The 14,662-nt window shown below is 45.4% G+C and overlaps 1 protein-coding gene across 2 annotated transcripts in view; it reads right to left on the bottom strand.

The window, feature by feature from the left end:
* Window positions 1–10,181: 10,181 nt before the first annotated feature.
* Window positions 10,182–14,662, bottom strand: part of ZNF711 (ZFX family zinc finger ZNF711) — a 42,647-nt gene continuing 38,166 nt past the window's right edge. Inside the window, exons 7-9 of one of the 2 annotated variants that reach the window (XM_006115315.5) lie at window positions 14,324–14,371; window positions 13,577–13,720; window positions 10,182–13,002 (exon numbers count right to left, since the gene is read on the bottom strand). In XM_006115315.5, coding sequence (XP_006115377.1) covers window positions 11,825–13,002; window positions 13,577–13,720; window positions 14,324–14,371 — 1,370 coding nt within the window. In that variant the 3' untranslated portion in view covers window positions 10,182–11,824. The remainder of the gene's footprint in view (window positions 13,003–13,576; window positions 13,721–14,323; window positions 14,372–14,662) is intronic. The other variant, XM_075940757.2, reaches the window with a different exon arrangement.

The following is a 14,662-nucleotide window of genomic DNA, read 5'->3' as shown; positions in this document are numbered from 1 at the left end:
GGATGGCACAAGCCCCCAGGGACAGGGCTTCTTCCCCATCCCCGCTCCACCACACCCCAGTCCCCAGCCTCCTTTCTTATGCAAAACTCCTCCCTCCCCCACACCCTGCAGGGACTGCAGCCCAAGAACTCCTTACCTCCATGAGGAGGGCCCTGATGGTGTACTTCCCCATACTGAACTGGTTGCCCACTGACAGGTAGCTGTTGGACGTGGTGAGCTTCCAGAGGGCGATTGTGACCCGCTTCTCCAGGGGGGTGGCAGGCCACAGGTGGGTGTCGTGTCTCTGGAGGGCGGGGGTGAGCCAGCCACATAGCTCCAAAAAGGTGGTCTTTGGCATTCGGAAGTTTTGGAGCCACTGCTGGTCGTCCCATCGCTCCATGACCAGCTGGTCCCACCAGTCTGAACTGGTGTCGAGCCTCCAGAAACACCTCTCCACAGTGAAGTGCAGGTGCAGCGTGGAGCAGCTACAGTCATGGAGAGGGTCCCCAGAATAAGCTCGGGGTGCAGGTCATGCAGGATCAGGAAGGCAGCTGGCAGAACATACTGCCAAAACTGCAGCATGGCTGTGTGGGGTCATCGCATGCCCAGGGGCAGCTCTGAATCTATGGCACAAAAAAAGGCTGTGGAATCCAAAAAAGAACAGAGCAACCACAGCAGGCACTGCTAACGCTTTGCTGTCCCTCAAAGAGATAGGCAAGCATGCAGCAGAAACAGAGAAACAGCTGTCCAGGGGGTGTCACTTTAAGCGCGTGTCTCTGCAAACCTCTCGCACCAGCACTTGGAAGCAACTGGTGCCTAAAGCCCTGGCTGAAGAGGTTCTGGGTGGCCTTTTATGTGAGTGTGTCTGATCAGTCTGGGTGCTTTCGCAAAAGTGCATCGCTTTTTGGATGTGCTCTTGTGTGTGGACGTGCTCTTTTGCAAGAAGTTTTTTCTGAAGATCTCTTCCAAAAAAAGCTTCTTGAGAAAGAAGCCTGCAGTCTAGACGTAGCCCCAGTGTCCTGTGTGATTAGGTCCAGGTATAGAGGGAGCTACAAGGGTGATTCCACCAACGGCAGACAGTGACGTGTACCAATGCTGGTGCAGCCAGGTTGGCTCCAGCACAATCACTTCAGCTCCCTCCTGCAGCTCTTGAGGATAACTCTGTGGGTCAGGTCAAATAGGGAAAGGCATACATCAGCTGGTCTTCCCAAAGCAGCATGAATGCAGCTGCTTGTGTCCCCAGATTGCAGTCCCAGAATGAGCAAAACAGGGCATTTTCTGTTGGACTCCTTTGGCAAACAGCTTGATCTGGGGATTCCCCAGCATTGGAAAATGAGAGTGTAGAATGTCATCCCTCACCAATCACTTGTGACTGAGAAAGGACTTGCTTAGGTGGTCTGACAGTATGTTCTAGACCCCTGGAAGATAAGAAGACTCAAGGTGTATGAAGTGGGCTATACAAAACTCCCAGAGGAGAAGAGCTTCCTGACAGCAGTGACGACCTCACACCACCCTGCTAGTTGATATAAAACATGGCAGTCATATTGTCTGTCAGAACCTGTCACACTGTAACTTTCCATAGTGGCATGAAAAGTCTAATAGGCCAAACGAACCACCCTGAGTTTCACATTGATGTGGAGAAAAATCTCATCATTTGACTCCTCAGGTCCAATGGACCCCACCTAAGGTCCGATGTTTCCATGACTAGTGTCATCTCTAGCTGAGGGAATGCAACCCGGGGGTCCACCCACAACAAGGTCTGGAGGACATTTGGAGGAATGGTCAGGACCCAATCTAGGCCGTCTAGACCTGGACACCAGACCGAGGAAATCCATGCCTGGAGGGGCCCGAACCTCAGTCTGGCATGTGCAACCATGTACATACAATGCTACCATGTGTCCAAGGAGGCTCAAGTAATGCCTGGCAGTGGTTATGGGACAACGGTGAAGTGACTTTATGAGCTGGCACACTGCCTGAACCCTGAGTCCAACAGGGAGACTCTCGCTTTCAAAGAATTCTATTCTTTGGGCAGTTACGAGCATGGACTTTTCCAGGTTGAGAAGAATACCCAAGAATACCCATCTGTCTATTGGAGTAGTCCCTCAGCAGCTAATTATCAGGGTACTGGTACACCTCTATTCTCCTCTTGTGGAGAAACACAGCCACCACCACCACTAGGCACTTTGTGAGCATGTGGGGGGTAGTGGAGAGCCTGAAGGGAAGCACCATGGAAAAAAAAGGTTACCTTCGTAACTGTGGTTCTTAGAGATGTGTTGTCATGTTCATTCCATGTAGGTGCGCACGTGCGCTGTGTGCAACATTGTTGGAAGTTTTTCCCGTAGCAGTACCCGTTGGGCCAGCAGAGGAGCCCCCTGGAGTGGTGCTGGTATATCAGCTAATATATACTCCTGTTTGCCCGCCCCCCACCCCCTTGGTTCCTTGTAACCAGACTACTCTGAAGAAGGGGAGATGGGAGAGATTTGGAATGGACATGAGCAACATATCTCAAAGAACAGTTACAAAGGTAAGTAACCACTTTTCTTCGAGTGATTGCTCATTGTGATGGGGTGAGGTTACAGATGACCGCTTGAGAGTGTTTCCTGGGGTGCTGACAAGGTCACTGACACTCGCCTTCCTGCTCTCTCTTGTCACCGCCTTGTCCTGCTGGGCCAGCTCCCTGGTCCCCCCCAGCCAAGGTACAGAGTGGAGACTCACAGCCCCCCAGAGAAGCAGTACAGACACTGAAGCTCTTCAGGTCCAGGGGGAATGTAGTTTAGAGCCCAGCCTCCTGGGATATCACTCCCCAAATGGAATCAGAACCCTAAATGAATTATTTAGGTAAGCCTCCTTTGGCAATGAAAGGGGGAAATGCACACACTGATTGCTTCCTCAGGTAACAATCATTTACGCTGGGCTTGATAGTAAGTAAAAGTGATTTTATTAAATCCAAGCAGTAGGATTTAAGTGGTAATAAGAGAACAGGTAGAGCAGAGTAAGTTACAAACAAATAACAGAAAACACTTAGCTAATTCTAACACTAAATCCTCTGTACAAACTTATTTTCAACCCCCCCCAAAACTGTTCTTTTCCCAGCCAAGCCTTCCAACCAGGGAAATCTCCTCTTCCCCTGGGGTCTCTGGTTCACTCTCCTGGGTATGCCAGCTGAAGACAAAAGCTCCTATTGTTTTTAAAGATGTCCTTATTGCATAGGAAGTCACCAGGCCAGTTGGGGTGGACATGTGACTCCCCAGACCAACCACTACTAAGACTTAAAAGACAAAAGAGGTTGTTTAACAGCTGGTCATCAAGACATTGAGGGTAACACCCATGACGGCTTTCATTCACACATTTTAAAACCATAAAGCATTCCCTATTCTGTATGTCTAATTTTATACACAAGAATGACACCTACACCAAAATAAGATAAACAGATCAAGGCACGAAGATCGAGAGGTTACATGAAGTAAATTGCTTAAAGCACCTTTGAGTTATGTACATTTATGTCCATAAGTCCATTTCTTAGGGCCTGGTGTGTGTGTGTGCACGTCATAGTCATGTTCATTCCATGTATGTGACTCCAAAGCAGAATCCCCAGGAGGTGGGATTGGAGTTTTAACTGAGCAGAGGACAGCCCGACCCCAGGCTACGTCCTACCTAGCTTGATTGGCCAATGAGTGGACTGAAGACCACGTGGCAGCCCTATAAATGTCCAGAATAGGGACCTGAGCCACAAAAGCAGTAGAGGAGGCCTGTTCCCTAGTGGAGTGAGCTGTAAAGGGAGGGGCTGGCACCCCAGCCAGACCATAACACTCCTTGATACAGGACGTGATCCATGAGAAGATACTCTGCGCAGAGACCAGCTGCCCCTTCAGCCATTCTGCAACTGCCACAGGTGTGGGGACTTACAAAAAGGCTTTGTTCTTTCCCAATAAAAGGCTAATGCTCTCCTAACATCCAGAGTGTATAAAGCCTGTTCCTTACCAGAGGCATGGGACTTGGGGTAAAACACTGGGAGAAAAATGTCTCCTGGAATTACGACACCACCTTTGGCAGGAAGGCGAGATGGGGGCGTTACTGAACCTTATCCTTGAAGAAAACTGTATAAGGGGGAGGGTTCAAGGTGAAAGCCCTCAGTTGACGTACCCCTGGCCAACGTGATTGCCACAAAAACACCTCCTAGGAGAGGTGTAACAGTGAGCATATCAGCAGGGGCTCAAAAGGAGGCCCTGTGAGTTTGGACAGGACCAGGTTGAGATCCCACAGAGGGACTGACGGATGTGCAGATAAAGCCTGTTCAACCGCTTCAAAAACCTGTGTACCATGGGGTCTGCAAAGAGCCCAAGTGGAAAGAGTCTTGCCCCATAATCCCAAGTGGAAATAGCCACCAGATGCATCCTAATTGATGAGGATAGGCCAGTATCCTAAGGTCCAGTAGGTAATCCAGGACCAGTGGGACCTGGGCATACATAGGTGATGCACCTTCTTAGTTGCCCAGATAAAGAAGCACTTCCACTTAGCCAGCCAAGTGGTCCTTGTGGATGGCTTGTGGTCCTACTCCCCAGCAGGACCTCCTGCACTCACTCCGAGCACTGCAGTTCTGCTGCTGTCAACCATGGAGCTTCCACACCATTAGGTGCAGGGACCACAGATTCAGGTGGCGAAGCCTGCCAAAATCCTGCATTATCAGATCTGGGTCCAGTGGAAGAGCAATCAGCCTCTCACAGGACAAGCTCAGGAGGGACATAAACTAGTGCTGTCTGGGCTACACTGGTGCAATGAGTATCAGGGACATCCTAAACTCCCAAACCCACAGGATTACCTTGTGAACCAGCGGGAAGAGTGGAAATGCATGAAGCAGGCTCTTGGTTCAGGGAGTGATGAGTGAGTCTTCCAGGAATCCCCACCCCACCCCCTGAGGGAGCAGAACTTTGGGCACTTCCTGTTCTGCTGTATGGCAAACAAGTCCAGAAGGAGAAACCCCCATCTGTGGAAGATTGGAGAGCCACATCCCCTGAGAAACCGCTCGTGGGTGGAGGAGGACCTACTCAGCTGGTCTGCCAGAGTGTTCTGGGACCCCGGGAGATAGGAGGCAATCGGGTGAATATCTGTTCCAATGCATAGCTCCCAAAGCTGAAGGGCTTCCTCACACTGGGGAGGGGAATGGGCTCCACCCTGTCTACGTAGGAGACAGCTGACATGTTGTCAGACAGAATGAGAACCATTCTGCTCTGAGCCAGGGGGAAAAGGCCAGACAAGCGAGCTGGACTGCCCGCAACTACCTGATGTTGATATGCACGGAGAGGTCATCTCTCGACCACATATCTTGGGTCCACATGTCACCGAGATGAGTCTCCCAACTGGTGTCAGACGTGTCCATCACTAACTGAAGGATCGATAAAGGCCTGGAGAATGGGACTCCAGTGCAGACCACCTTCTCTTGTGTCCACCAATCCAGGGAATGGAGGACATCAGAGGGAACCATCACCACTTTGTCCCAAGGCTGGAAGGACGCGTTGTGAACCCGTGCCAGCCACTTCTGCAGCGAGCTCATGCGGAGCCCAACGTCCTGAATAATGTAGGTGCAGGTGGCCATAAGCCAAGTAGGCACATGAGGGTCCTGGCTATGGTCTTCGGAAACACTTGCATGTCCCAGAAGACCACCTTTATTGCCAGAAAACAGGACCTTAGGAGTGAGACTGTGGCTGACGTAGAGTCCAGGTGGGCACCCATGAGCTATAGTCTGGGTGGAGACCAGGGTCGACTTGGTCACATTCAGAAGGAGACCCAGCTCCTGAAAAAGGTCTCGTACTAGAATGATGTGGTCCAGCACCTGATCTGAAGATGGGCTTTGGAGAAGCCAATTTTCCAGCTAGGGGAACAACTGGATCCCCCACTTACTCAGGGCAGTGATGATGGCCATACACTTTGTAAACACTTGAGCAGCCACAGAAAGGCAAAATGGGAGGGCAGTAAACTGATAATGGTCCTGGCCCACCCACAGGCACCCCTGTGGTGCGGTGCAACAGAAATATGGAAGCAGGCATTTTTTAGATTGAGGGCAGCGCACCATTCTCAGGGAAGGGATGATGGATGCCAGTGTCACCATCTTGAACTTGGTTTTGATGATAAAGGCATTGAGTTTCCTGAGGTCTAGGATGGGTCGGAACCAACTTTAGCCTTGGGAACTACAAAATACCAGGAGTAGAAAACCCTGCCCAAGAACTCCTGGGGTACCACTTCAGCTGCTCCTAGGTTGAGGAGCTGTTATACCTCCTCCTGGAAATGTTTGTGAGAGGGGTCCCTCTATGAGACCTCCTTATCAGTCTGCAGGATAGAGGCCAGGGTTTTCCAGAGGGCCTTTGTGATTTTCGACAGTCTTGCTGATGGGTAAGGTCTCTCTGATGGGGGGGATCTGGCTGCAGAATGTCAACCACGGGGTCTGAATCCTCTGACATGTTTTGTATCTGAACTCCCAGACTCTGGGACAGGCAGCAGAGGTGCTCCTGATGGGAACTTGAGTCCATGGAGGGGAGGGACCCACCAAAGGCCTTGTCAGTAAAAGAGGATGAGGACCCTTTCATACCCACCGCCTCTGGGTTGCGGGCCTGCAAGAGGGTTACCATAAAGGGTTGAGCAGTGGTAGGCCTTCTCTCCGAAGCAGATCTTGGCAAGGCCTGTCCCAACTAAGGGGAGCGAGTCAATGAGGTCACTAAAGGTGGGACCCTGGGTCCTGAGACAACAGACTCTGGTGTAGAGGGGCCCACATCATGGCTCTGATGGTAGGCCCAGGGGGTCCAGAAAGGCCACTGCAGATGTGGTGGCCAGGACTGTGGCATGGCTAGGGCCATGGCTGCTGTTGCCGATGGTGCCGAGATTGTGCCAAGGTTCTGCGATAGGTGATGGGAGTAGGACCAGTGCCATGACCTCAACCTGGAGCCCCAGGATGACCAGCCTGATTCCATCTCTAAGTCGGTTGAGTACTCCAAGGTCGACCGCAACGGTGAGGTGGCAGTGACAGCTGGCAACCTCCCACTTGGAGGTCGACTCCAGTAGACTTCATTGACTCCAGTTTTCCCCCAGTGCTGAGGAGGAAGAGGCAAAGTCGGCGGCGGTGCCGATCTGCCTGATGGAGAGGGGCTGGTGGCTAGGACAACTCTATTCCAAAGTAGGTGCCACGTGAAGACCCTCTGTTGGTGCTGACTTCGGTGCTGGTGCACAGGTCGGAGCTGTGGCTGGTGCCGAAACGGGGCAGTGCTGCTCCCGGCACCAGGGCTGTGGTAGGCGCTGCTGGGATAGGGCAATGAGGCTCTCTCACTTCCGGGGCCAGAGTGGCTAGATGCCAAGGTTGAAGGTTGGTGCTGTCTGGACTTGTACTCCTTGGGTGGGCCTGATGCAGAGGTCAGGGAAGAGGTCAGCTCAATCAAGTCTCTCATTGCATCAACAGTGTCAGGAGTACAGGGAGGTTCCCCGCTGGGCTGGAGTCTTCGTGCGGGCTAAAGTGGTGCTGACCTGACCACAATGGTTTGTGTACCGCACTCATCAGTGCCACATGCCCTGCTTGAAGATGCAATGCTAGGTCTCCTCTTCCTCTGGGGCACCTGGGACTGAGACTGGTGTTGAGGCGCTACGCGGCACCGTAGAGGCATATGAGCGGGTAGGTGCCTCCCGCACTTAAGGCGATGTGCTCTGGATGGACGGTTTTGGTTCAGATACTGATGCTGGGCACAGGGCCATTTCCATAAGGATGGTCTTCAAGAGAGACTCTTTCCCGCTTGGTATGTGGCTTGAAGCCCTCACAGATGTTACAAGCCTCAAATAGGTGCATTTTGCTGAGGTACTTGAGACAGGCTCCATGGGGGGGATCTCCCCACAGGGCATAGGCTTCTGGCACTTCTCACAAGGCTTGAAGCCCTGGAGCCCAGGCATGCCCTCCCAGACGCACCAGGGACTCCTAGTGAGCCCCATGACTGAATACTTCAACACTAAGCACAACACTTAACTATTAACAACTTAAATAAGAACAATGAACTAAGAAACTTTAAACTAGCTAGCTAAACAATGGGAGAGAACTGCTAAGAGGCACTTGCAGAGCAAGAGTAAAAGCACATTCCAACGACCATCACGAGCAGTAAGAAGGAACTGAGGGGATGGGAGGGCCAACAGAGGTATATATTAACTGATATACTGGCACCACTCCAAGGGTATGTCTACACTACCCCGCTAGTTCGAACTAGCGGGGTAATGTAGGCATACTGCACTTGCAAATGAAGCCCGGGATTTGAATTTCCCGGGCTTCATTTGCATAAGCGGGGAGCCGCCATTTTTAAATCCCCGCTGCTTCGAACCCCGTGCAGCGTGGCTACACGGGGCTCGAACTAGGTAGTTCGGACTAGGGTGCCTATTCTGAACTACCGGTACACCTCATTTCATGAGGAGTTCAAAATTCAAATCCCGGGCTTCATTTGCAAGTGCGGTATGCCTACATTACCCTCCTAGTTCGAACTAGGAGGGTAGTGTAGACATACCCCAAGAGACTTCTCTGCTGACCCAACGGGTACTGCTAAGGGAAAAACTTTCGACGACGCATGCACACAAGAACTGATTGAGTGCTGACTTACCACATATTAGAGAAAGCATCTGTGCAGCTGATAAACATCTGTTTCAGCCCCAATGTCAATAAGAATCTTAGCGAGGGTAAGAGTGGAAGTTGCTGCTGGTGGTGGAGTTGCTGCTGTTGCTGTGTGAAGGATTTACATTGCATGACAGGTATGTGCATCCCCAAGGAGCACATAGTGGCCCTGGTGTCTTTCAGACTATGAAGCCGAGAGTCGGTTTGTTTGGAGAACATTGAGCCATCAAATGGGAAGTCTTGGTACATTGCACCTCTGGAGGGAGACCTGCACATGACTATGCCTGTAGACAAGGACTGGGCCACTGAATCAGTCACATGCAAGGAGGGCCATTCCTACCACCACCATCTTTCCTCAACCAATGCTACAAAGTCTGTCGGAGAGGCCTCTGGCAGCTTTTGTGTGGCCTCCTAGCTGTTAAAATTACAGGGGTTGGGAGAGGGCAGAGAGTAATCTGGGCCTGATAGTATGCCCAGGAGGTCCAGAATGGCCATTGTGGCTGCCACTGCATTTGGCAGTCCACCGTGTGACTAGAGGTCCACTTGGTTCCTCTGGAGCAAATAGACTCACATTTGATTAGGGATGATGTTGAAGGTAAAGAACATGGAGAAGCTGAGAACCCAGTACCAAGGGCTGGTACCGAGATGAGGAAGAATGAGAGTCTCTTCCCAGTACCACTGCATGTTCTGGCTCCTGGTGAGGGGTCGAGGAGCAATGAAACTCCTATATCAGCACTGAGCATGCGTGGTGTGAATTCTTTGCCGGGGACAGGTGCTCTCCTTCTGGTGAAGAGGACCAATGTAGAGCATAATGCTGGCCAGCAACGACAAGCACCTGATCAGAATCGCAGGTTTGCCTGGTATAGTTTACATAAATCCGGTGGAAAAAATACATAAAGTTAGAGGAAGGAAACTCAAATAGGAAAGTAAGATATAGCATTTTATATTGTTATCTGTTCTTATTCTTAAGAAAAATTTAAACCTATAGTAGCTTTTCCAAAATGTGCAGAAAACTGTTTTTGCAGAATCCAAACAAGAAAACTCAAAAGTATGTCAATTACTGTACATATTTAATGACAGTTTTAGTAAAAATGTCTTGTACATTCTCACCGCTAATCAGAGCTGCACAAATAACTGATCTTTTGGTTTCCTAGCTTATTGAAAAAATTAGAAAAAAATTGAATAGAAAAAATGAAAATAGTTTGATTTAAAAAAATGTCAGAACAAAACATTTTTTTTTTGGAGGGATGATGGAACTTGACCAAAACAATTTGTCGCCGTCAACACAAATTTGCTAAATGTCTTGGCTGATCTGACTGCATTTTTCAGTGAACACATTTCTGCCAAAAATTTCACCCAGCACTAGTGCTAAAACTACACAGTGAATACAATTAAACAATAAAAAGGGATAACTTATTTGAAAAACATTTGCTAGTTAATTGGCTTATCATAGACCAGATGATTAAAGGCATATACAAGCTAAAAAGAAAGATGAAATTAAATTATTAGGCACACTTTCAGTGAATGAGAACATTCCTAGAATCAGCCCAAATGAAAAACAAAGACTCTAGAAAACCTTGGAGTGCAAGAGATGCGTTTTATTGTATGCTCATTACAATGAGTAACACATTAAGAAATAATAATCCCACGTAACAGTGACAATCTTATTTTACAGCGTGTACATAATTTTTTACAGCCACATAAAACACTTATTTTTTCTAAGAGATTTCCCAATTTAGCTTTCTGAAGTTTAGAAATATAAAAAAAAAATTTATTCTCAAGGAACTGATTCTCATCTGGTGCAAAAACAAAATATGGTCATTATCTGAAACACAAAGCCACAATATAGCATGAGGTAAAGTTACAATTTATCATGTGAAGAGTTGTGTGCAAACATGAAGCAACTAAAAGTAAAAAAGTACACATTATATGCATAACATTTATGAGCAGGTTTTTCATTAAATAGCCCTAGACCAGCTTGTTATAGTAAGCGCCATTTGATTTGCAGCATGCTAACACAAAGCATTGTTTAAAGGGATGCATATTTTAAATGTATACACTGTAAACTGAAGATCCACCTCCAAACTCTAGTGGCAGCATATTTTTCAGGTTAAATACTGCATATATACTTTCTTGCAGACTGAAAATGCATGTTTATAGTATGGTAGAGATTTGTAAAGAATTGATTAAAAGGTGCACTTTTATACCTAGGTTGAAAATTTTATATTAGCAGGTAGGACTGTAATAGACATACCTGTTATAAACACTGACCTAAAGAACTTCTAAGTATTTTGCATTTTTATTCAAGAAAACTATTGTGACTTTTATAATACTCTTTTTAGGGAAGATCTTAAAGTAGTAGGAAAAAAGTGTCAAGACAAGACTAATAGCTGCATTCATTTTTTCCTTTAAAAAAAAAAATCAGATCCAAAGGTATTTGTCATGTGCCATACTGAACAACATTCAACTGCAGTTTCAGATAAAAAAGGGAAATTATATACATACATGTTTTAACCCTAGCACCAGAACACCACCGCTGAGCTTGTAACATAATGCAAAATTTTTAACATCACATCCTGCCATAAAATAGGTTAGCAGCTCTTGAAAGTTTTGTTTAAAAATTACTCACTGAACCTAAACTAATAAAGGAAACAAAAAGGTTTCCCAGTGAAATGTTAAAAAACAAACAAAAAAACAACGGGAGAAGCCCCCAAAGTTGACCAATTCTGGAATACGATTTCCAGGCACAATTTAAAAACATAATGACCAAGTGATTGACTTATATTCTTTTTAAAACGGAATAAGAAGTTAGAATTGGTTGCCTTGACGAAAAGTTTGTAAAAATAACCCCACATCTGAAAGGTTTTCATACTGGAGACAAATGCTGTTACTGATGAAATGGATAACACAATCAGCTTCATTTTTTGTAGCGTAACAATGTATAATACTATTAAATAGAAGACATTCAGCAATCTTTCTCCAACCTTTCAGACATTCATCTTTCTGCATTCTATCGTGCCTTTTAGGTTCTGAGAAGCAACAATCATAGGACTATGAGATCCCTGTCAACCTTAATACTTTTAAGACTTTTAATACAAAGAATGTAAAGTTATGATTTAATATCAAGCTTTGAAACCAGGAGAAACAGTTCATGAGATTTTTTTCCCCAATTAGCATATCACCATTTTTAAATTGCTTCCTTCTCAACATTATATATTACATTATGGCCTCTTTGTGATGCCTCATTATGTGTTGATTTTTTTCTGATGGTCTACGGAATCCCTTTTTGCAGTATTCACACCTGTGTGGATAGTCTTTTGTGTGTATTGATATTACATGTCGTTTGAAGCCTGATGCATCCGTAGTGCTATATTCACAATACTGGCACTGATACACTTTTCTTCCACTGTGGGTCTTCATGTGCTTCTTAAGTTCATTTTGCTGCCTAAATCCTCTCTTGCACCTTTTGCATTTAAAAGGCAGGTCCTTGGTGTGAACTGAGAGGATATGTCCACTAAGAACAAAAGGATCTGAAGTTTTAAAGTCACAGTGCCTACACTGATGTATCTTTTTACCTTTGTGAGTTTCACTATGCTTTTTGAGCTCAGAGGGACGATGGAAGCCTTTTTCGCACACCTCACATTTGTGGGGAAAGTCCTTTGTGTGAACTGAAATAATGTGTCGTTTCAGGTCACTGGAGTTGGTGCTCTTATGGTCGCAATGTGGGCACTGATGAGTCTTATGTCCTTGAAATAACTCTGTGTGTTGCTGAAGTTCTTTTTCATCCGTGAATGCTTGGGGACAATGCTCACATTTAAAAGGTAAATCAGTTGCATGTTTGGTTTTTATGTGTGTTTTCAGATTGGACTGATCAGCACATCTGAAGACACAGTGCTGACACTGGTATGGCTTTTCACCTGTGTGGGTCCTCATATGCTTTTTAAGCTCAGATGGATGACGGAATCCTTTTCCACACTCAACACAAACATGGGGAAAGTTCTTGCTGTGAACTGCAAGCAGATGTCTATTGAGCAGTCCCTGTTCTGCAGTCTCATAATCACAGTATTTGCACTTGTGTAGTTTAGGCTCCTTGTCCCTCAGTATCAGCTTATTAGAACTTAATGGGCTTGCCTCTCTATATCTCCTTGTATATTCTGTAAACTCATGAGTTTTGTCAACTTTGTTTATAAGTTTATGGCTTTCCAGATGGTTGTGAAAACTTACTTTTTTGTTAGTTGTAAAGTCACAGTCAGTACACTGGTATTTCTTCTTAATCATATGATCTGGGTGGTTCTTCATATGCCTCTTCAGAAATCCTCTGGATTTAAATTTTTTCCCACATATGTGACAAGGGTAAACAGTTAAGGGCTGACCATCGGGACCTATTATAACAGCTGTTTTCAAACAAACAGAGAAAGTTATAAAGAAAACTTCTGAAAATACTGAATTAAAAAGAACTACTAAAAACATTTACTCAAACTTCACATATAGAACAAATAAGCTTACTAACTTAACACAGCCAAATCCCAGATATCTACAATTTTAAATACTATTAAAAAAACTGACAGAAGCAAATAATAAAATCACAATACTACCTTAATCCATGGGCACTGGTGGTACTTGTTACTAAATAGACCAAAAATAATGGACCTTCCTCCCATTCTCAATTGTGTACATCTCCTCTCCCATTTATGATCACATAACAACCCCACGATAACTACAGGAATTGTTTATGTGGATAAGTAATATTAGAAAAAAATGTAATGCAATTTTCCAGCTGGAAATTAAGTGAGTCAGCATGATGTGCCAATCAGCAATCTGTGGATCATCAGCAAACTCTTCAGGGACAACTGTTTTAAAACAGCTGCACAATATAATTCCAGTGCAGGTTTAAATTTTTAAAATAGTTTCCAGGAAAAGGATCTTTCCATAGTAAACCAATACAATAAACAATGAAAAATATTCTACCTGTTTGCCACTGCCTGGTTTCTCCCCTCCTCCTCTTCTTGGCTTTTTGTTTAAGCGCTCTATTTGTGTTAATGCTATCACAGATTTGCAGGTACTGTGCTGCATTACCATTTTTGTTTTCTAATCGTGTATCCAAGTTATTTCCTGAATACAAAGATCAGACACCATAAAAACTATGAGCAAATTTTTTTCTTTGGGACTAGATGACCAGAATCACAGGGGAGCAAAGTCACTTTACATTGCCTTCAAAACAATTGTTCATTGTAGAAAGGTTTAATATTTACAATAGTTATTGACAAGAATTGCTATCAATTTAGATTCATTCTGGATTTTTGTTTCCTCCACTCCCAAACTCTTCACATTTAGCTGATTATGCCTGTTCTTTCCTTCAACCTAATTGTCCTTTATACCTCAGTAGCCTTATTTTCCTTTTCCTAGTCACCCAAAAGCTACTAATGGACAATTCTGAGCACCTCTGTTGCATTTAGTATTATTCTTATTTCTACAATGTTTATAAACTGAAATACCTTGAGCAAATGTGTTTCAGGAGCATGGAACCCTTTCACAATGCCATCTGAATATTTGGTAGCATTCACAGATCAAGAATTTGTTAATATTCCATTAAATGAACCAGACAGTCATGAACTTCTTAGGGGAAAATCTGATATACAACTTTTTACCTCCCAAAAAATTATAAAAGCAAATGTAACTTTTGCTCTTGTATCAAATGTAAGTCCATGTTCTCACCTGCTGTTTGACAGTCTTCATATCTTCTGGGCAGCCTCCTTTCATCTCCTACGGAAAACAATATTTTCCTAATTCATAAACAGAAATTGTATTTGACAAATGATGGTTTGAAATTCCATGTGTGAGAAAACATCTAGCTAGTAAACTATTTACTGAAGAGTCCTCACTTTCCTGACCACTCTCTACAGAGATGCCAAACCAGACAATGAATATATTGTACTATATAATCTCTACATATTTGCTTTCATTGATTCTGGTAAACAAGACATAGTGCAAAATAACCAAGTTCAACAATTTTCTTTTGCCTATCAGCAAGTCCAAATATCTAACTTTCCTGTC

The sequence above is a fragment of the Pelodiscus sinensis genome, chromosome 13 (genome assembly GCF_052426305.1).
Source record: "Pelodiscus sinensis isolate ZL-2025 chromosome 13, ASM5242630v1, whole genome shotgun sequence".
In the NCBI taxonomy this organism is placed as follows: domain Eukaryota; kingdom Metazoa; phylum Chordata; order Testudines; family Trionychidae; genus Pelodiscus; species Pelodiscus sinensis.
This window is presented reverse-complemented; position numbering and strand designations above follow the sequence as displayed.